At 35.8% G+C, this 23,261-nt stretch overlaps 1 protein-coding gene across 1 annotated transcript in view; it reads right to left on the bottom strand.

Moving 5' to 3' along the window:
- The window catches only part of elovl4a (ELOVL fatty acid elongase 4a), a 65,132-nt gene extending 42,113 nt beyond the window's left edge, over window positions 1–23,019 (bottom strand). Inside the window, exons 1-3 of the mRNA XM_028797666.2 lie at window positions 22,709–23,019; window positions 20,246–20,344; window positions 799–986 (exon numbers count right to left, since the gene is read on the bottom strand). Coding sequence (XP_028653499.1) covers window positions 799–986; window positions 20,246–20,312 — 255 coding nt within the window. The 5' untranslated portion in view covers window positions 20,313–20,344; window positions 22,709–23,019. The remainder of the gene's footprint in view (window positions 1–798; window positions 987–20,245; window positions 20,345–22,708) is intronic.
- Between the last annotated feature and the right edge of the window lie 242 nt (window positions 23,020–23,261).

The following is a 23,261-nucleotide window of genomic DNA, read 5'->3' as shown; positions in this document are numbered from 1 at the left end:
TCAAATGATGCTTTCTGATTAGCTTGTGCGTTACTCCCACTTATCCCACTGCATTTCGCACCATGTCTACTGGATGGATAAAGCTGGCATCTAATAATGTACAAACCTTGTAAAAAGTACAAACATTCAGTCTTCTTAAAAACTACAAAACTGGCTGAGACTTATTTTTTAATATTGAAACTAGAACATCCATCCATCCATTATCCAACCCGCTATATCCTAACACAGGGTCACGGGGGTCTGCTGGAGCCAATCCCAGCCAACACAGAGCGCAAGGCAGGAAGCAAAGCCCGGGCAGGGCGCCAGCCCACCACAGAAACTAGAACATGACAACAGTATTTAATGTAAGAGCACTGGAACTTATAGTGTAAAAATCCAGGCAGTATGGAGAAAGGTCAAATTAAATGTGTACAGTCCAAGATACTAAAGAACACCACAAACTGTTATAAATGAAAACAACAAGCTATGAAAAAGTGAGAAAAAATCATTAGTGTTGCCAATTCATCTAATCTGAGGAAACTGGAGCAACCAGAGGAAACTCATGCAGACATGGGGACGACCTGCAAATTCCATGCAGGGCCACAAACCCTGGTCTCCTTACTGCAAGGCAGCAGTTCCACCACTGCACCACTGTTCCACCAATAAAGCAATATTAATGAATAGATGAATGGTTATTCTTATAGTCAATGCATGTTTACCTGATACTCATAATGAACACAAGAAATCATCTCTTTGAAGGTGTACTTTGTTTCCAGTAGTACAAAACTAACTTTGTTTGGAAAACTTTGAACGTCTTACCTCTTTGAAGATGAAGAAGTTCAGAATGACCATCCCAAAGTTGTAAATAATGAGTACGGAACGTAGCTGAAAGGGTTCTTGGTTCCGCATCCACTTTGGGCCCAGCCATAAGAAAAGGAGGTACAGAGAACTAATTGCTAAAGTGGGCAGGGGGGACTGCATCAAGGGCCAGTTTTCTACCCTCTTGTCTGAAAAAAAAGTAGAAATAATTAGTTCAAATTCAAAATAATTTAAATATTTTCCTTAAATAAAACAATGTTCTGTTTGCTAGAAGCACATTTTTAAGTTTAGTGCTCATTTAATGGGTACCCTCGGGAATTTACATCCCACCTAATAATTATTCAGTATGTAAAATATATGCTTATTTTGAATGCATAACAAGTGAAAAACATTGTTCCCTCGTAATTTTGACAGTAATGGTAAGAGGTTATTTCTCTCTTTCGGCGCTGAGATCATTCATCAGTATTAGGCATTTTTACTGCTGACTGCAAAGTACTATAGATTGCACTGCTGGTCCATTTAACATATACCAGTAATTTCTAATTAATAATTTGACTAAAAGTGCACAATAGTTGTAACATTTAGCACAACCTAATTCCCCAACTAAATATGCACTGCATAAATAAGAGGAAATTTTGCCATGTTATGCAATGCAAAGCATGTCAGTACTTCAAATCAAGGACAGCTGGTGAAAAGGTGCTACAAGCATCATATTCCAAAAAAAAAGACAAAATTGAAGTGAATTGGACTCATAAAATAAATAAATAAGATAAGAAAAAGGTTGCCTTCTGAAATGTGTTGATTTTTGTCTTGCAAGGAATACTAACGAATGCAAGAAGTGGCCCGAGTACCCAACATCAATTAAGACAGACATAAGGGAAAAGATAGCCACTTAGATGAAAATCAAACCAAGGGAATAATGATAAAAATGATATAGAAATATTTTTTTCAGGAAAAAAAAAAACCGTAAAAACTATACATACTCACTGAACAACTTTTGCAAGAGGCATTGAATCGATACACTACTATGAGTTGCATAGTGGTGCAGGTGCATTGGTTTGTGCTGCTGTCTCATAACCTACAGATACAGATTCAGAATTCAGATCCTAGCTCAGTGCCTGCCTGGTGGAGTTTACATGTTCTCACTGTGACTGCTTATGTTTTTCTTTGTGGCTCTCTTGTTAAGTAAATGACTGGCCTGGAATGAGTGTGTCCTACCGCTAAGTGATGTCAGATTCCTGACTCATTCCTGCTTTGCAGCTGCTGCTGCTTGGATAGGTTCTGACTCCCCCCAAAGATTCAGCAGGTGTTAAAAATTGATTGTTTGATGGATAAGAAAAGAATGCCCTGTGTTAGCAGTTAACTGTAATGCATTTATAGTAGCCTTCCATATGGAAACACAGTATATTCAGCTTGAAAAGAAAAATGACACAGAGGTGTCCAGACTTGCTCTGGCCTCTGTCATCTGCCTTTCTTTTCATTTGAATACACAGCCATACTCCTCAATCATTTTTTGATAAACTATTTGTTTAATCAAGCAGGAAAGTGATTGGAGGAGACATGTTACTTAATGATGACAAATCCTGGAGCCATGATGTGGAGGTTTAAATATTCTATCTGTGGTGAGCTGCTAGATTTTTTTGCTCTGCTTTGCTTTCTTAACATCTGGATTATGACCTCTGTGCTTGTCTTTTGGATTTCTTCCTTTAATGCTTAAAGCTGCATCTGCCAGATGGAGCCAATAAGAGCCCCCCCCCAACACCCCCCCAACATGCCACCCTTGTTTGAATTAAGCAGGTTTGAGATTATCACGTAGAAAACCCATTTTACTTAATGTCAGGAGCACTACTACAGTAAATGAGAATGAGTTGAATGTCCTTTTCAAGTGTAAATATCCCAACAAAAATGTCCAGGAAAAGACCCAAGTTTGTTTTAAATGTATTTATATTTATATTAGATACTGAGTCCACCCCCCGCCCCCCCAGTGCGTCTGGTCCCTGTATTTGTGCAACAAAAGTACTGTGCAAGTCGTAGACTTTGAGCTGAATCCATTTAAAGTATGTACGCCTCAACTGCATCTCAAGCTGCTGGGGCGCTCACTGTGTGATCATTAAAAACATGGATTCATTGGTTTGGTTCACGGTGGCGCAGTGGGTAGCACTGCTGCCTCGCAGTTGGGAGACCTGGGGACCTGGGTTCGCTTCCCGGGTACTCCCTGCGTGGAGTTTGCATGTTCTTCTCGTGTCTGTGTGGGTTTCCTCCCACAGTCCAAAGACATGCAGGTTAGGTAGATTGGAGATTCTAAATTGGCCCTAGTGTGTGCTTGGTGTGTGGGTGTGTTTGTGTGTGTCCTGCGGTGGGTTGGCACCCTGCCCGGGATTGGTTCCTGCCTTGTGCCCTGTGTTGACTGGGATTGGCTCCAGCAAACCCCTGTGACCCTGTGTTCGGATTCAGTGGGTTGGAAAATGAATGGATGAATGGTTTGGTTTTCTAGAAATGGAAGGTGAGCTGTTAACTGCCATTCTTGCTGTTCTCTCCTTTGTTGTTAACCAGAGTTCTGATGAGGCTGAAGACAACTACTTATTCAAACTATTTCTTCATCAGGGCCGGCCTTAGGCCACTGCAACCTATGCGGCCGCAGTGGGCCCCGCACTTTCATAGGCCCCGTGCTAATTCTAGGTGTAAATTATTAAATTAAACCATTATAACTTATAATCATGTATAGTTCAGCGTGTTTATTCTGTTTTTATGTTTTTACAGTGTTTTTTATCTATTACGTCATTGTTTCAAGTGATTACGACAAGTAAATAAAATTGAAAAAAAATTGTAGCTGCTCGGGTGCTTTCTCTCTAAACTCGTCATATAGGGGAACTTGGGGTAAGATGAAACAGACACCGTTCTTAACCTTATGATGGCTCAGCTCAGTGAAACCAATCAAATAGGAGGAGCTATTTATGGAGATGATGTTATCGATTTTTTGGATGAATAGTTTGAAATTTACCGGCAGTGGTTTAAATTTTGTCTTTTCTGCCAGACGAAGATTTTTTCACCGGTGAGTAAAGCTTGTTCCTCAGAAACAAGCGTTGTATAAAATTCGAAGATCCTGTACATTGATAACCCACCCTATGTTAACAGTCAGCCATAGAATCATCGGCACGTCAACTTGTATCTTTATACAATTTGTTTTATGAATAGTCTCTCATTTCAAATGTTTAAGATAGTTTTACAAAATAAAATAATGTGATTCGTCTACCCAAACGATTGTTTCATCTTACCCGTAGTAGGGGTAAGATAAAAAAAAAAAATTTTCACAAACACTTGCTCAAAACGTACCGATTCATCCCTAAGCGACAAGCGCATGCATATGCAGATCATTAACAATAATTTGACTGAAAATTACTGGTAAAAAGCAAAAAATGTGGATTTGACAAGGAATTTTAAAAAGTGGTTCATCTTACCTCAAGTTCCCCTAAATTGGTAGACTTAAGGTATTTTTTTAAATTTTATTTACTCGTAATCAAATGCAAACGTGACATAATCAAATGCAAATTGTCGTTCAAACGTTAAATCACGTAATCAAATGCAATAACGATGTAATAAATCAGTAAATACTTTATTTTGTTCATTTTTCATTTTTTTAACTGTGGCATCTGGTGAAAGAAGCTTCTCGCGCCTCAAACTAATCAAGAATTACTTGAGGTCAACAATTCACGAAGATAGATTGAACAATTTGGCAATTCTTGCTATCGTGATCTATGTAGGAAACAAAATTTTGATGATATACTGTATGACTTCGCTACACGCAAGGCTCGTAAAGTAAAGTTAATTTGATCGTGATTTTGTACTTAGTAAAGAATGAATAAAATGCAAAGACGAATTTATTTTCTAATACAAAATCTTAATTTTCACTTATTATCCTTATCCCTACCCCGACTGGGCCCTGCGCAATCCGTTGCGCAATTGTTAGGGCCGGCCCTGTTCTTCATACAGTAATGATAAATTAACAGAACATAAATCACTGATTCAACCAGAAAAAGTTTCAACTTGGAAAGGGAAAGTGAAGTTAAAGAAAAATAATCAGCACCCTAACAAGCATACAGTATGTATTGTGTATCTGTTAACTTCATTAGATGCAACTAGCAAAGATGATAACAGTGCAAGATTTTTAACATAATATGCTTTGTTTCGCGGGAAAAAAACATATATTGTTAATGATACTGATACTTTACCCCTTCATTTCATCATCTAATGAGTTTCATGACCAAAAAAACATTCCTTTCCTAATTAATAATGAGTAAATTCTATTAATCTACTATAATACCTTTATATATAATACGCTACCGTGGCTGTTCTTTTGTCTGTTCTGTATTTTAAATCACCTGTAGCTCGCAAACCGTTTGAACTATTGACCTGAAATTTGATACACATATACTACATGACGTCTACTATCCGCTTTTGGAGTAATGATTGACCTCCAAGGTTATTCCTCTTTTTATTTTTATTTTATTTTATTGTAGAATCAACTCTCGACAGTAGCCGTGCGGTGCATGCATACAGGTACCGTTCTCATCCCTACCACCTTCGCCGTCACTTCTCCTACCTCTTCATATCTTAAATCATTCTTGAGGCAGATTGAAGACTTAAGTGCCAGTTTAAGTGAAAAATTAAAGAAAACATACTAAGTAATTGCAACACAAACACTGACTTAATCAGTTTTAGCATGAAAAAGATGCAGACAAAAGAAAAGAAGAAGCGGGCCGCTAGAATGGAGAAAAGAAGAGCTGCTCACGAAGCAGCAAGCGCATCAACGTCTGAGCAAACGAATGCTAAACATACAGAGAAAGAGAATGAACACTTTGAATGTCAAGTGTATACAAGTCAAGTGTATTCACTGCACGTTATCATGCAGTGCACCGTTACTAGTATACTATAAAACTGGAAATCTATTTGTAAATGCCTTCTTTTTATCCTTCCATAAATGGCCTTGCACTGGGCCCTGTACAAAATAACCAGCCTCCCTGCTGTCACCTCTTATACTGAAAAACTCCTATACGATTATTGAGGGATCACCCAATGGTCCTTTCACTATTCTGAGAGTCACTGCTTTTATTCTTAGGGCACTTTAGAGCCTGGATCCTATCCTTAACCCCATGACAACTACTGCAGCTCTTGTGCAGACCAAGCCATTCACTGACTGTATAAGGCGATGTACCGTGTTAGCCATTATGGGTGCAAAGAGAAGTGAAACAAAATGGCACCTTTTATTGGCTAACTGAACAGATTACAATATGAAGTTCTCAACCTGAACTGCCTCAAAAGCTTGCATAGTGTAATCTATTCAGTTAGCCAATAAAAGGTGGTATTTTTGCTTCACTTCTCATTACTTACTGTATAAGAAATAATATTACTAACGAAAGATGTTCAAGTACAGAAATCTAGCTAGGCCATAACCCTTGAAAGAGGAAATGAAAATGAATTAAACTAATTTAACACACATATTGAACCCAGATTATTTCAGCTATGCAGAACTAACACTAACCACTACGTCACCATGCCATTCTTACAATGCTAAACTGGTATATTTTCAGTGAGGATGTCCCTGGACTTTGCTCCACCTGTTTTAAGTTGTCACTCACATCCCACCAATATGGTTCTTATTTGACTAGAAACTTAAAGTTGATCTTGTATGAGTGTGGGCATGATTGTGTGTGATAGGTTCACATAACAAACAAGGTTTAATCTAACCTTCTACTTAATACAGCCAGGAAAGGCCTCAAACCCCACAACCCTGTAATAGTAACAGTGGGCTCAAAATGTAATGGTGAAAGTTTTATATTGTAGTCCTCAGTTTACAGGCATTGTAAGTTAACAAAAAATCTTAGAGATGGGCTTCTACAGTTTGTGTAGTCCTTACAATACAAGAGAAATGAAATGCTGAACGTCAGCCATGAATCTGAGAATTCATTCAAATAAAAAATACCTATTTAACATGTGCACATGCCACTGTTGAAACCAAATAACAGCAAAATGTTTGAGAAAGGTTATCAAGTATTGTTGAAGCTGGGAGCCTGCACATGTGTAAACTATGGGACAAATAAAATGAAAATTATATTAAAAGAGCACATTGTTTTTTAAAGTTGATAATTTAGCAACTATAGAAAGCAAAACTTTGCTTCTGAATGCAATAAATGTGAGAGGGTATTGTTAGAGTGCTAGGAGTCAGTTGACTTCAAACAGTAAAAACAACCAAACAAGGTACAGTATTTCTCTATTGTGATGTGTACTGTTACTGTTCGTGAAGTAACTCAGTTTTCCTAAAGAAGCTAAAAAAATTTTTTGTTGCGTGGCAGACTCTCTTTAAACTTCAGGCTTTCCAATTTTGGCTACCGTGTCAAGGTACTGCTCAAGAGGAATTATAGCCCTGTCGTAAAGCCCAATATCCTTGCAAACAAAATCCACACATTTATCCTGTGCTTCGCTTTTAGAGTTAGTTACTTTTGACAGGTTTGGCAAGAATATCAGTTTAGTTTGAAGATCACTACTGCACCATTCACTTTAAACCTGACGTGCCTGACTTTTGTCCAGTATATGTTAGCACATTTCTCACAGCAAGCAAACAGTACTTGCTTGCCATTGCCATTAAGAACATTTGAAAATGACTGTGAAATGTCAGATTTCCCTTTACTTTTTTAATGCTTTTTCCAGCTCCCGCCCGCAATACTGAAAGTCAGTCCTGCGTCGCAAGCAGTTGCATTGGGTCCTGCGACTCCCGCGGAGTGTAGACCTCCAGAGTCACAGGTACATTTTAGCTGAACCTGCACTCAAACAGTTCCTGACTACAGCCAAACAAAGGTAAAATTAAGTCATCATCAAAAATGTGTCAAAGAGAATTAAAAATTTGATGAAATGTAGGAAACCAATGTAGGACGGCACAGTGGCACTGCTGCCTCGCAGTAAGGAGACCTGGGTTCACTTTCCGGGTCCTCCCTGTGTGGAGTTGTCCCCGTGTCTGCGTGGGTTTCCTCCCACAGTCCAAAGACATGCAGGCTAGGTGCATGGCCGATCCTAAATTGTTCCTAGTGTGTGCTTGGTGTGTGGGCGTGTGTGTGTGCCCCGGGGTTTGTTTCCTGCCTTGCGCCCTGTGTTGGCTGGGATTGGCTCCAGCAGACCCCCGTGACCCTGTAGTTAGGATATAGCGGGTTGGATAATGAATGGATGGACGAAACCAATGTATTGTTGGAAGTTACCCTAAGAATCACAGAAAATACAGAAAAGATGGAGGAGCTTCTGGACTAGAATTACAAGAAACAAAAATATCAAATAAGCCTCTAGATTTCCCTAGGTCAAATGCCTGAACGGCTCTAAAATAATTTCTGGTCTTAGGGACTTTTGTGCGATTTCCACATTACCATTTCATTCTGTAGGGAAGCATAACATTATAGTTTTCTAAAATACACAACAAATGCAAAAAAAAAAAAATCCATTCTGGAATTGTTCAGTTTATATTGATAGATAGATAGATAGATAGATAGATAGATAGATAGATAGATAGATAGATAGATAGATACTTTATTAATCCCGATGGGAAATTCACATTGTGCAAAAGTCAGCCAACAGATCCAAAAATATATTTTTAAAATTGCATTAGCTATTAAGTCAAAAGCTCTGAATAGTCTCTTATATACATCACTTCAGTCTAGACACTTCACTGTGTAACACATCTAAGAATTCAGGTATTTTTGGTATTGTTTAATTTAGAGCTTTTGTGACTGCTTAATGCTAGATATAATTTTCCCAATGTGCAATTACAAAATCAAGGCATCCAGACAATAATTGACAAATTTATAAAATATAACAAACAAAAGTGTATTACTTCTAATACTTCAGTTACCTGAAAATGAATGGAATTTAAAGTAAAAAGAAATTAACAAAATAAAAAGAATATTAATGAACAATTAAGATTGAAACTACAATGTGCCGCGTTTATCCTGATCATAGTAGAAGCCTCTGAAGGTACAGCAAAAATAGCAACCTTAGACCCACTTAATGAAGATCACAAGCCATTGCTCTGGGCACTTGTTGATCACAGGACCCACTGTCCCACATACCTACTCTATGGAATGTGAGGGGAAAACAAAAGTATTCAGAGAAAAAACCACACACAGACATGAGGAGAATGCTGAAAACCCCAACATGAAAAGACTGAATCCAGGACACAGACAGCTGTAAGGAAGCAGTGAATGAATGTGTCATCCTACAGAGGCATAGTACATTGTGAAATTAAAACACTTCTTTCTTTAATGAAATCAAGTGTGCTCTTTGTTTGCCTGGCACTTAACTATGTGTATTTCAATCAACTTTCATTCTAGGTGTATTATTTTCTAGATGTATTATTTTCGTACTAGGTGTATTTCATTCAGGCTGTGAATACTGCATAATAAAAACCAAGACGGAGACACAAGCAGTACGATTGACTGGATAGTCAGTAGTGTGTTCACTAGCTGATTTAATATTGGATTAGCTCACTTATACACATTAGCCACAGTCCACAAGTCAAACTCTTTTTAGTAATATAAAGTTGGTTTTCTGTAGATGTATGATTCAAAAGGGGGAGCATGGTAGCACAGAAATTAGTACTGCCGCTTCACCATTCTTAAGTTGAAATTCTAGCTTTGTTCGCTGCCTGTTTGGAATTTCCACATTCTCTCTGTATCTATAAAACTAATTAAACTGACTGAAGAAAAGATGGATGTCTTATTCACAAGTGGGTATATCAAACTGTAGAATTTGTGATATGATTTTTTATCCTTCAAATAAGCCATCTGATTAAACATAAACTATCATTTAAGAAACATGCTAGGTTGCTTCCCAAAGACTACAACAGTGGTAGCTGGAACCTGTATTCATTTATCAATGCAAATCACCCTAACACTTTTCCACTAGTGTTTCTCTTTGTCCACTGAGGAATTTATACTGAGGAAAAAACCTACTCTACTCTTTACATTCTCTAACCATTTTTATATGATTATCCATTATGGGTATTTCATTACTTCGGTTATTTTTAATGCTGCTTTTAGGTTAAAATATCTCAATCAAATGGCACAAACATTTTCTCTCATTTAAAAATCACAAACATATATCTAGGTCCAGTACTTTTTCTTCCTCTTTAACCTTATTGTTAATGCCATTTCAGTACACAAAATATACACTCTCAATCTGCCTTAAATTTGACTGTTTTATTTTGTTAATGGCATGCTTGTCCTTGTACCAAAATGGCAAATACTTAAACTGAATATTCTGTCTACATTCTGCCCTTTCAGCTAATCTAACACTTAAATGACAGCCTTATTTTTTCTTAAATTTTTTCCAAGGTGCTTTCCAATCATTTTCATACCACTAAACGTACTCAATATCATGAATAAATTGCTTATGCCAGATCATCCATATTAGGCAGCTGACAGTAGATCTGGATCCCCTCATACTTACTACTCCTAAATATGTTCAGTTTTCCCCAGCACCTTGTACTTGTTTTCCAGACAGTACTTTTCACAATATTACATCTCATATAGTATTTCTCAAGGTTCAGATTCTTTTTGCTAAATTTTCTTCAACATATACGTTCAATCTCAGTTCCCAGATTCACCAAAACAACATCATGCTTCATAAACACCATGAGAATATAACACAACATTCTCAAACCTGCTTAATCCAAATCAGTATTTCAGTTGGCCAGAGACTATCCTGGCAGCAAAATGGAAAAAGGCAAAAAAATCAACCCTAATTGGGGTGCCAGCCAAACACTAGTACAGACATCAATGAATAACAACATATATGAAACACTTTAGAACCTGCTTGTGTTTTCTTTTATCTCTTAATTGTATTTGCCAGAGAATTAGTGTATTGCCATAAATGTTTAAAAGAATCAATTCACAGAACTCTTGTATTTGCACTGTAATTCTTGTCTACTTCGTAAAATGTACTGTGAATTTGTAACGTGAAACATCCATCCATCCATTTTCCAACCCACTGAATCCGAACACAGAGTCACGGGGGTCTGCTGGAGCCAATCCCAGCCAACACAGGGCACAAGGCAGGAACCAATCCCGGGCAGGGTGCCAACCCACCGCAGAAATGAAACATTTTATATAATATTAATTTTGATTATTTGACTAGCCAATTGCCCAGTAGAGACAATTACAACAGTGGAACTGGTACTCTGCACAATCAGCCCGTTTAATTAAGAAATGATCACAAAAGAAAAAAAAATATTGGTGTGGGTATCCAGCAATGGTGTCAGTTTCAACAAAAGACACATCTAAAGACACAAAGTTACAGTTACAGGCAACTCTATATTTTTCTGGCATGAGTGAGTTTATATGTGTTTCCTGCATCGTGAAAATTCTGCCAAGATTAGCTTCATCCTTACATAAGCCTGATAAAACAGATCCAGAAGAGGGGGGTGAAACTATCAGAGTGAATGCATGAAATCATAAAACTAAAAGCAACAAGAGTACAAGGGTGCTGTCGTGAGTGGGCAAATGACAGAAACGGCTCAGTGCTACTACAGAATACATCACTACAAAATTCAGCTTGCACAAAACATTTGTCTAATTTTGTGCTTTTTTTAATGGACATTAGAAAAATTGGCACACGACCAAAGTTGAAAACATTTTGATCTTTTAATAAAAAGGAACATTAACCTATGCTTACATAAAATTCTACAAAAGCAGGGATAAATTGCTTTTAAAATGAGGTTTGTTTTATTTTTAGTGCTACTGTATAAATTGGGCTGTAAATATTCCTGCTATTTTTCCTTCGAATTAGATTATACTTCTTTCCCGCAAAAATGGCTATGCCATTTTTATCTTTACTTAAGCTTGAAATGGAAGACAAAATTGTGAATGCGCCACATTTTCAGCTTCTGCAGTGAAACGTGATGGCTCAGAAACAGAACTCTAAGCACAAGGTTGCAGTTCAGCTACTTTTTCTGACCCACTTGTATGTAGGTAGTTATAGTATATATCTGTATTTGAGCAGCGCCTTTGTGTTTTCTATAGAAAAGCACAGCATAAAACAGAGGTTGTTGGCTCTGCGTCTGTTAAACACGTTGTTAGCAGAATTTGTTTTTAAACATTCAGTATTTTTAAGTTATCATCTCAATGTCATTGCTGAACGAAAGTGAAAAATACTAGTCAATTAAATTGCACTACATAACAAAATGAACTAAAAATTTTTAACTGTCATCAAGGCATATTTTTCTTTCCTTTATTCTTCTGTTAAAGGAAAAAAGAAGCAAATGCTTTTAAATGTTTTCAATTAAAGTAAACAAGTACATTATTGTGTACAAAGACAATAATGCTTTTGGGAAAAGAACAGTGTATTGAAGTTTGGATGCTAAATATCTGAGATGTATTACAATAAAACAACTGATGACAGCATTCCATTATTGTACTCCAGCATTGCTGATGTGACATACTGAAGTAAAATAAAAAATGAGCTTATAAATAATGGCTCCCAGTTATACACAGCACCGTCAAACTAATACATAGAAAGTACTTGGCACAAAAACAACCAATATGCAAATAAAGCCAAATATAATTTTCAGGTTCCAGAGTTGTAGTAATGATTTGTTTATGGGATATTTCCTTTCTAGATGAATAATAATATTGGCAGACTTTACAATAATGTACAGAGATATTGCAAATTTAGCAACAAATTCTGACTTTGTCAGTGTAGGTAACTGTATCATAAACTTTCTCTTACTTTGCAATTTCCTGCCTTCATGAAAAGTATGTACATTTCTGGATTTAAATGAAAGATCTTTTTTTGAGCTATAAAGTGAAGAAATATCAGCCATTACTCAAATTCTTTCCATTTTCACAGGCATATTATGATATGAGTCTGCATAATAATCATCCTGTAGAGGCAATGACTCACATGACAGGCTTGAACTCACAGTTAACTAACTTCTGTCTTGAACTTATGAAAACAAGAAAAAAAATAAGGTGATCTACTTTAGTAAGATCTTGAAAAAACAAAAGATAAGAAGCCCATAATATGTGCATACTGATTCACTGTTTTTGGCACATTTTTGGTTTTGTACACTGAGAAAATTCATAAAATTTGTATCAATTCAGCTGCTGTTAATGGTGGTGAAATAGTAAAAAAATGAAAATCTATGGCTGGGACTGTGATGCATTTTGTATCATTCCAATCGTGGACCAAAGATTATCTGTTTGTGGTTTAACACCATAGGTGACGGTTATGTTAACTAGGAAGTCTAAACCAGCTTATTGTGAGCTAATGTGTACTATATGAACAAAGTAGCTTACAAATGGATAGGCATGATAATTAATAATCAACCTGGATTAGAAGACATTTAAAAATCATATATATACTGTATATATACAAATGATGTTTTATTCTATATAAAAAACTAAAGTTTAATATATTTGCAACAGAAAAATTAAGACAAAATTGCAGATTGTCTGTTTTCTTTTCACTGCATGATGCAAATTCTTTTAAAAAAAAAAATTCTTTGCATTTATATAGCGCTTTTCTCACTACTCAAAGCGCTCAGCAATTGCAGGTTAAGGGCCTTGCTCAAGGGCCCAAGAGAGCAGAGTCCCTATTGGCATTTACGGGATTCGAACCAGCAACCTTCCGATTGCCAGTGCAGATCCCCAGCCTCAGAGCCACCACTCCACCTGTATGCACTATATATTGCTACCATGAAAAAGTCTTAGTTTATCAACTATACAGCACAAGTTGTTGTAAACGTAATATGCAAGCCCCTTTAATATTAGTTCTTTGTTTTGTGAATGCTGACTACACTGCTCATTATTCGTCTTACCTATACATCTATTATATTTTTATTGATAAATTGTTTTTTAGGCCACAGCCCAGAACCATTATTGCTTTGAAGATGAACAGCAGAGCCTTAAATGCATTTCCACTAGTGGTTTTAACTTCAGCACAACCCAAGAAATTTTACGCCATCTGAGCAAGTGACGTTTATATCCTTATGGCTGAGCAAATCATTTAAATACTTAATGAAGTCACTGCTCTACTTCCCATTCAATCTCTTTCCAATCGGTTTTATAAACTTGAACTTTCTGGTATAGAATAAGGGCCATCGTCTATCCAAAATGCAACAAAGGAAACTACCAGTAGACAGGATGCCAGTCCATAATAGAACATAATCACACACAATGGGTGTCTGTCTAATAGTATGCCTTTGGACGAACTGGGAAAAAAGATCCATTGGAGTGATTAGACAGACGGCATCTGTCATGATCTGGCTTTTTAAAAATATTTTTATAGTCTTTTCCTTGGTCTCTAAAAATATTTCATTCATTGTTTTGTGGATTGTACAGGTCAAAGTACAAATATTATTGCTCCATTGTGCCATTTTGTTTTTGTTATGACCACAGCCATTTTGTGATTTTTATTGTCTTTGTTGCCCGGCACTTTCTAGGTAAAGTCAACCAGTAGTGTGCAGCACATGACAACATGTTGTCAAACGAGTAAAGATCAGCACCAGACACTTCCTTGTTTGACGATTTTGTGAAAATCTTAGCATTCTATTTGTGTGACTGATTTAAAAGATGTTTAGTTACAAACTATATTCTGTCCCTGATGGCAATTTAACTCTTTTCCTTTATATCCTGTTATGTATATTAATCTGGCTTCTGACCCATTTAATCCATTCCTTTACTATAATTCCCATTACACACCCTGAGCTTTCTTATCTATCTACCCGATTTTAACCTTAGCTTGCTTTTTGACCTTGCTCCTTTTTCTGATTCCAGCTTTTAATTAATACTGCTGTGACTCTGTGCAGTCAGTACAGCACCATTGTCTCGAATGGATCTAAAAGCCAAGAGGTACAGGTATATGCTACCAATGACTGCTTGTCATTTTATGTTATTCATGCCATATTTCCATACCAGCTTAACCAACTTACGGATGTAATAACTGATCCAAAGCACACAGAATTTTAACTGCAACAGATACTAAAGTAATTTCCCACCCAACAATGGCAATTTTTTATCTGTTACTTACCTTTCACTGTTTGTAGTGATGGCAAGCAAACATTTTTAATCTCATGTTTTCAACGAGAACATAGATCACAAAATTCCTGATACAATGGGCTTCAACAAGGGAACAATATCAAAATATCCATGAAAATATGTCAAATGAAAATCGTTGCCAAATCCAAATACAGTACCAGGTTTCCAGCTGTATGCTCCTAATGTCCTAAACACATGTGTTTTGGCTAAATTATTGCTAATACAGAACTTCTGAAAAATGTTCTTATGCATGGCAGAGAAACACATTCAAGTTGGATTAAACTTTTGAATTGAATATCTGCCCCCTTCCCCACCTCCCCATAACAACAACCCGTTTCATTAGCCAGGAGACCACCCCAGCAATAGTTTATTCATTGGCACTTTATATGATATCAATGCTGCAGAGTGTAGTTGGAGGAAGGTGTACAATTAAAGATTAAAAAGTATGAGAAATGCAAATGAAAACATTACCAAGTGGAAAACTCGCCTAAGCAGAAAGTGAATTTAACAGTGCATTTTCACAAACTGCCAATCAAAACCCACAAATACTGAAAGTGCAGATTAACAACCAACCAATAAATGAGGAGAGGAGTGGGTCTTCAGTTCAAAAACTCAATCCTGTTTGAACATACTTGTCTGCCATGTAGTAGCTCTTCCAAAAGTAGTTAATTAAAGGTTTTGTTTTCATAATGGACCCCAGTACACTTCACCTCCAATTTAAAGGATAAGAACAGACTAGGCATTTAAAATCTATAAAAAATTATTCACTTTAGGACACAGTTTCTTGTGGTAAATGAATGTACAGTATGCCATGATCATGAAGAAATAACTTCAACTTGAAAAATACCAAACTTATTCATTATTAACAATATTTTAGCCAAAATACATTTGTTTTTGACATTATTAGACTATATGACTGGACACCAGATTTGTGGATAATGCCACGCAATTAATTTAAGATTTTTTTTTACGTGCTTTGTGATTGATCGTGTTTTATACGAATATAGTTTTATTGATTTTTAACATTATTTTGTATTTCAGTCAGTCTTTATGTTCTCTGTGTTGTTTTTGTTGAGCCAATATTATGTGGGGCCTCTTGATGATACAACTCTGGGACCAGTGCTATTTAAGAGCCAGCAGTGCATGAAATGGCTGTTTTAACACTGAGTTGGTATTTGACTTTCGATATTTCATTTGTTATTGGACTCCTGGGCTTATAGATATGTAACTTTTTTTTGTAGTGGATTTGTTCACTTTCAGTTTTTTGTTTCTACCTTTGCTTTCTTTTCCAATCAGTTTTTTTTAAATTCTTAATAAATATTTAAAAATTAAAGGAGCATTGTTTACTTTTCTCATTTTTTAATATAATTTTAACAATGTGGCATAAATATTAAAAAGCAGTTTTTCAGTAAAACAGAAGGAAACTGCTTTTCAAAAAAGTCTGTGAGATTAGTTTGGTCTCCTATTTATGACGTGTTAACAAGTGGAAAGAAATCAAATCAATTCTGGCTCTTCTTCACAAATTCTTTTTCAGAATGGGTTTCAAATATTAAGACAGTGACCCTACCTCTTATGGTGGTTGTGTGAGTATGTTTGAGCCCTGTGATGGGCTACTACCCTGTCTGGGATTTGTTCTCACCTTAGACCTAATGCTTTCAAGAAAGACTTTGGCAACATGTGAATCTGTAAAAGAAAATGTTGGTTGAATCAATATTATTTATATAATCATTTAAAAGCTAATAAGTGAGGTCCTGACCAGTATGCACCAAATTTAACACAAGTTTAATCAAACTTAGAGTCATGGAGGTTGAAGTCTAAGTTTAAAGTATAGACTGCAATACAAGACCGCTCCTGAACATAAAACCAGTCCAAAAGACATATACTCTATTTTCTGTTCAGCCAATTTAGAATCACAGATTAGGATAACCCCCACGTCCTTGTAATGTGGAAGAAAACTCAAATTGATAGAGAAAAAAACAACAGAAATTTTAGGAAGTCCAAACAAAGTTTAAGCAAAGTTTCCTGAAGGTGCAAGATAGCAGCTTACCATACAGTCTCTTGCCTATGTGTGAAGATAAATAATTAAGGAAAAACTTCTTGTTGTTACCCTAGAAAATCATATATGCTACAGAATATATATATATATATATATATATATATATATATATATATACACAGTACATATACATACAGAAAAAAACGCTGAGAGCATTACTGCCTAGCTCCTTTTTTAATTTGTTAGTCTATATATCCACTGCTTTCAAGAAGACTTTTTTCCGCAATGTAATACTTGAAGTATGTCATCAAGTTTAAAATTGGAAAGAATTAAAAATCAGATAGATATGATGAAACAAGAAAGAGAGAGTGAACATTTTGTGATGACTCATTTAGATTGTATTTTGTACAATTTAAAAAAATGTAACACAAGGTCATTTAGAAAGGTGTGATGGATTAAATCTAGGCAAGTCAGTAAATCAATGAAAGCATTTCTACTTAAATTAAAATGATAATGCAGGTGTGATATTTATTGGTCTTTATTGTAATATATGACTGGTTAATCTACTATATTGTGCACTTATATCTTATAAGGTAATACAGCCATACCTGAAAAATATTGTATAACACAAAATATGTATGCATAGAATGTTCAGGAAAGTAAATGGCTTTGATAAATTATTCCAGTTATACCATTAAATTGAAATGTATGGTGGAGAGGCAAGGAATCTCAAATCCCACATAAAATTTCAACAAAATTATTTATGTGAAACAACAAATGGAGAATCAAGATTTTATGGACAGATGAGAGATTAATCAACGTCTTTATTCTAAATGTTATAAGTCAACACCAGCAGTCAGTGCTTCCAAAACTTTGGACTATGTTGAAAGTTAATTACCCATCACTGACTCACTTAGTGAATCACGACAAACCAATTATCTGGTAGGGCTCCAAATGAGGAAATACATAAAATAACTGTTAAGACTTTTACATTAGTGTGCAAAATATCATCACATAAATAAATAAAGGAAAAGAAAAGAGAGCATAGTGAGTGTGGCATCATGTTTTTAAGATGCTTCTAATCAGGTGGTTTTAAAAAAATTGCCAGGACTTAGTATAGAAACAGCACTGCATAAGCTAATATTTGGGTTCAAATACATTTTGTCTGCTTAAGAAGTTGAAAATGAATGAAAAGGAATAAAAATGAATTTTCCATAAAACAATTAACAAAACCTGTTAAAAATCTAAGCATTAAATGGCCTGGTCATGCTTACCTTAATACGAAAGAAATAAATGACATGAATTCAAAATTACTGTCTGTCAAAGATAACTAACTAAAAGAACAGAGTTGCAATGACTTTTCTAATAAGAATATGAAAATGGCATAATGCCAGTGCAGTTTTTGTTGACATGTACACCAGCTATGTTCACCCATGAATATGTACATTACTCATCCAAGCTTTAATAAAGTAATGAACTGTATTTGAAGTAGTAATCTGTTAAAGTAGTTTATGAACCTGCAGTTTTTCCAATATAAGACCACAGGTAGATAGAACATTTTCCAAAATCATTGAGTGTAAGTTATAAAATCAGCCCTGGATGGGGTGCCAGCCTACTGCAGGGAACACCCACACATCTACCAACACACACTGGGACAAATTAGAGCCTACACAAAACTAGACACTGCAGTACACATTGAAAACTCCACGTGCAATTTCCAGAGACAGTGCTCAGATCTAGATCCCAGTACCTTCGAGCTGTGCCACTCTAAATTACTAATTAGTGATTTGATTAAATTGTAATGTAAGGGAGGAATATTTTTGCAGAAAACAGACACTGCCTATATGGTTTACCTATAGTTTGATGGCTTATGAAGAAACCTTTTTGGTCATTTTGAAGTCAATACCTGATGAGTGGCAGTTGGGTAATCCTGGGGAACCTAAAGGTGAGAGCACTTTCATGTGTTTGTGGAACAGCCTGAAATTGGTGCATGTGGTTGGCTTATCAGTAGATGATTTCTTTACATTCATGCAGGTTGGGAGCATGTGCTGACTTAGGGCGCATTGCCGCACCCACCATATGACGAACCACTTGGGTTGGGGCCCGAGTACAGCCATGCAACAGATGACACCTTGGCAACACAGAGAGGAGCCTTTATATGTACATTATAAGATTCCCATTTATTAGATTCTGAAATCACTCTCCCCTCACAGTAAGACACAGTAAGCATAAATCACCTTGACACAATTCCTGTGACAGACAACTTTTACACTTCAATAACTGTTTGTTATATTCTTTTTCACTGTGGCAACAGCCCATGGAGTCTTACTAGTTGCTATGCAGAACCTGTTCCTTTACACCACTTCATTAAGATCTGTACAGTACGTTTACTTGATACTTAAAGGTTCATATACAACACAATACCTCTAAGCAAATGCTATAGATTTTCTTGAATGACAGTAACTTCTTATGTCAGCTACAAAAACACTCTGAATAGATGGGCTAATTTTACAGTTGCTATCAATTATTAGAGAGCCCTTTAAACATCCATTATTTGTTAAAAATATTATCTTTTATCTATAATAATAAACCATAAAATGTTCATGTTAGATGTCTGAGATAAAATAAAATTTTGGAAGTCTGGAGTGAAAAGTCAAGTACAGAAAAAACAGACAAATGGTAACCATTTACATTTGTAAAAAGGGGTCACACATTACAGTCTTTTTTTAATAATGCCATGCCACAAAAAAGGAAATGTATTTTTATCTAAGTGTAAAACATTACATATGTTACACATACAGTCCAGAGATACACCCAGAGCACAAGAACTGGTGTGAATTATCAGTCAACAGCAACCTTAGCTTACTGGATACCATACTGGACTATAAGCAAGCCAGGCCACCAGTTCAATTGTAACCACTGAATCATTCTGTAGCTCTAAACAAGACAAACAATATGACATTGTTCCAATTGCTGAAATATGAAAACAATGTAGTTGTGATTTGTACATTACCTTGTGTTAAAGTGTTGTCATAAAACTAAATATAATGTAAATACACAACCTACGTCCAGATTTCTATCATGTTTTCTTTCACTCTAATGAAATATGTGTCAAATTAAATGTTTTTATCGTGGTTCTCATATATTAGTCCATTTAACAGTTTTCTTCTAGAAAATCAATATTTGGGATGCTCCTGCTAAATATTACCCTCCACCTTTGACTTTCATGTTAACTGATGATACTAGCAAGATTTTTTTGCTACAATTCACATTGGTTTATTAAAAGTAAGCCTTAACTGCATGTGGCATTTTAGCAAATTCAGTTCATCAAAAACAAAAGATAATATAGTATTAAGGCACATGCACATTTTAAAATTACCTGCTATAATAAGGCTCCATTTGTAGAACTCAAATGTGTCATTAATGAAATGACTGACAACATCCATGGCTTCAACCACACAAACTATTAGAGTAAGGCCTATAAATATTAAAGAAAATAATATTGTTAGTCTGCTTAAAAACATTTTATTTTTATTATATCCTTTAATATTAACAATAAGTCACATATGTACTGTATATGCTGTAGTTTGTTTCAGCTTCTCCTTTTCAACAAAATTAAGAGTAACAGTTTTTGCTTCTCCAGGTCTCCATAGCTCTAGGTATAGTGGAAGTTAAAGTAAGATCTTCATACATAATCCTGTACAATGATTGCACAAGCCTGCAAAGGGCTTACTTAGCACTCTGCTCAGGGTTCAAAAAGCAGTTTGGAAAAACAGATGGATAAATATGAACTTCTGTTGGACCCATGGTTGAAAACATTTTTTACATTTGGATACAATATTGTGCATAAACTTTTCTAATATGCATATTCATTGATTTACACATAATTTAACAAGTAAAATTATGCTTATTTTACAATGAGACCCCATGCTGTGCTTCTTGCTGTCAGGTTAGACCATACTTCCAATGCAATACCGGTTAAGTGATTATAGAAAATTAATACTCTAAAAAAAATTAAGGTGCTAAAAATAACATACTGCTAAGCACTCAAGCATTCGTTTTACTTATTAATCTAAGTCTAATCATTCTTTGTTGATTCAAAATAATTCAAGGTATCTGCATTGTATTTTACAATCAGGCAAATAAGGTCTAAAGCTATAATAAATCATTTTCTCTAAAGATCTGTTTTTTCTGTTTAATCTAATTCCCCTATGATGTCTCTATACCACACACACACATCCCTGAGAGGGAGAGAAGACTGCAGTTTTTCATGCAGCAATATACAAAGTATTATACTGCCTGGCCTGAAGAATTAACCTCTGACAAAGGTAGGGAGTTCTCATACAATCCATCAGCTCTCTATTATCCAAATCATTTCTTATTCTTATTATGTGTCTGAGGGGTTGTTGTTTGTTTATTAAAGTTCCTATTATATTATTTCCTTGAGCTTCTGTTGTTTAAATTTTCCCTTGGGAACACATAAAGTATATCTATCAATGGCTCATGTGTGAAGATACTTTAAACCAGAAATTTGAGAAGTGCTATGAAAGCATAAAGATTTATTCTGGGAAGATAATATAAAAGAACTTGAGAAAGAAATGTTTGTAATGTTAACCTTAGATATGTAAATACATGTAAAATATTGTATAGTAAAAACAGATATTACTGTAAGCTTTTTTTTCACATTGATAAACTAAGTTACAGTTAATATTAATTGGACATGAATACCAAATACAATATACAATTGAGTGCCTATCAGTGTGGTCCCTTGACCTGCATTAGGTCAGATTGATTTGATGAGATAATCAGTTTATCACTTATTAAGAACAATTCAGCAGCGACCCTTTCAAGAACACAATGAGCTTGTTTATTAGTTCTGTGTACGCGTTGTTTGTGATTCCCTGGAGACTAAGCATGTTTATAACGATTTACTTTGAACCATCTTCACAACAAACGCACACAGAAACGAAATCTGCAACGCTATAATTAACCTCGCTAATTTCAGCCGTTGGTATCACATACAAACCGGTACAACAGCACATACAACTACCAAGGATAGCTCTTATCATATACAAACTGCGGGCTCTGTCCAGCACAAAGCTGCTTCAGTATGTCAGCAGGATTTCTTTTTCTCTCCCTCGAAACATAAGCTTAATTCCAAATTGAGAATGGAGCCTCTGATTAATGTACAATTGTGTGGCCTGTAAGTGTGTATATATATATATATATATATATATATATATATATATATATATATATATATACAGTACATATGTGTGTGTGCATTATATAGAATATATACGTATAAATATACTGTATACTGATACATTGTACATATATGTGTGTGTGTGTAATTGTGGTATTCTGATAACAAACGCATATTAATTCGAAACCATTCACCATAAAGAACGTTTTCATTTTTACAATATCCTACAAATCTATATGTGCTTTGAAAACGCTGAAAGAAACATTTTCCGTGGCTTTAAATGCTCCAGTCCTGTTTCCTGTATGCGACTCTATAATGTAATTGCTATCACAATACATAGTGAACTATAAAAAGGTAATCATGTATTGAATGAAATCTATTTAGCACTAATTTCGCATATTTCCAGCACGCCATACAAACGATTTCATAATGCATTATGCAAACGCCAATTTGGAAAGCTCACCACCGCTAATTCTATCTATCCTCTTACGAACAAACTGCTGCAGAACATTAGAGAGGGTCACGTCAAATGCAAGGACATAAATCACACAAATGCACTGCCTTTTTCCAACAAAATAAAATAAAAACCCTATAACATTTTTTTACAAAGCAAAATGCGACAGTCGAACACCTTACCTGGCAGGAATCAGAAGATCCGCTTATGACATTCAACGCAAGGTCAGTGTAAAAAAATCACAATATTCAAAATACAATCTTCTTCTGTGTTAAAGAATATAAACGGAATTCAGAAAACTATTAAAAATAAGACAAGATTGGTGAACCGTTTATTTCGGACCATGTGACCGTCGTTCTGCAGAGTAAGAGATAAAAAGAGGAGGGGGAAGAAGCCAAGCCGACACTGTCTCTGAGATCCGACAGTGGAGGATTTACTGCTCCCGAGTCAAGTGAGCCTGACGGAGAAGGCGAATGGCAAGCGAAAAGAAAGCGCATGCGCGTAACCGGAGCGTCCCTCGGGACAGTGGAGGCGCTTACAAGATCCCCCAACATCAACGGTTGTCACTGCTGAGCAAAGGAGAGTCTCTCTCTCTCTCTCTCTCTCTCTCTCTGCCCTTCTCTTAGTCGGAGCGCGAACACCGGCGCGCAAATGCGTGTCTTCCGTGTCTCCTAAATTTAAAAAGCAAAAGAAAGTCATTCCGGTGGGATCTTTTAAATTACTAAGATGTTCATT

The sequence above is a fragment of the Erpetoichthys calabaricus genome, chromosome 3, assembly GCF_900747795.2.
Source record: "Erpetoichthys calabaricus chromosome 3, fErpCal1.3, whole genome shotgun sequence".
Lineage (NCBI taxonomy): Eukaryota > Metazoa > Chordata > Cladistia > Polypteriformes > Polypteridae > Erpetoichthys > Erpetoichthys calabaricus.
Note: the sequence above shows the minus strand (reverse complement) of the source record. Positions and strands in the feature narration are given on the sequence as shown.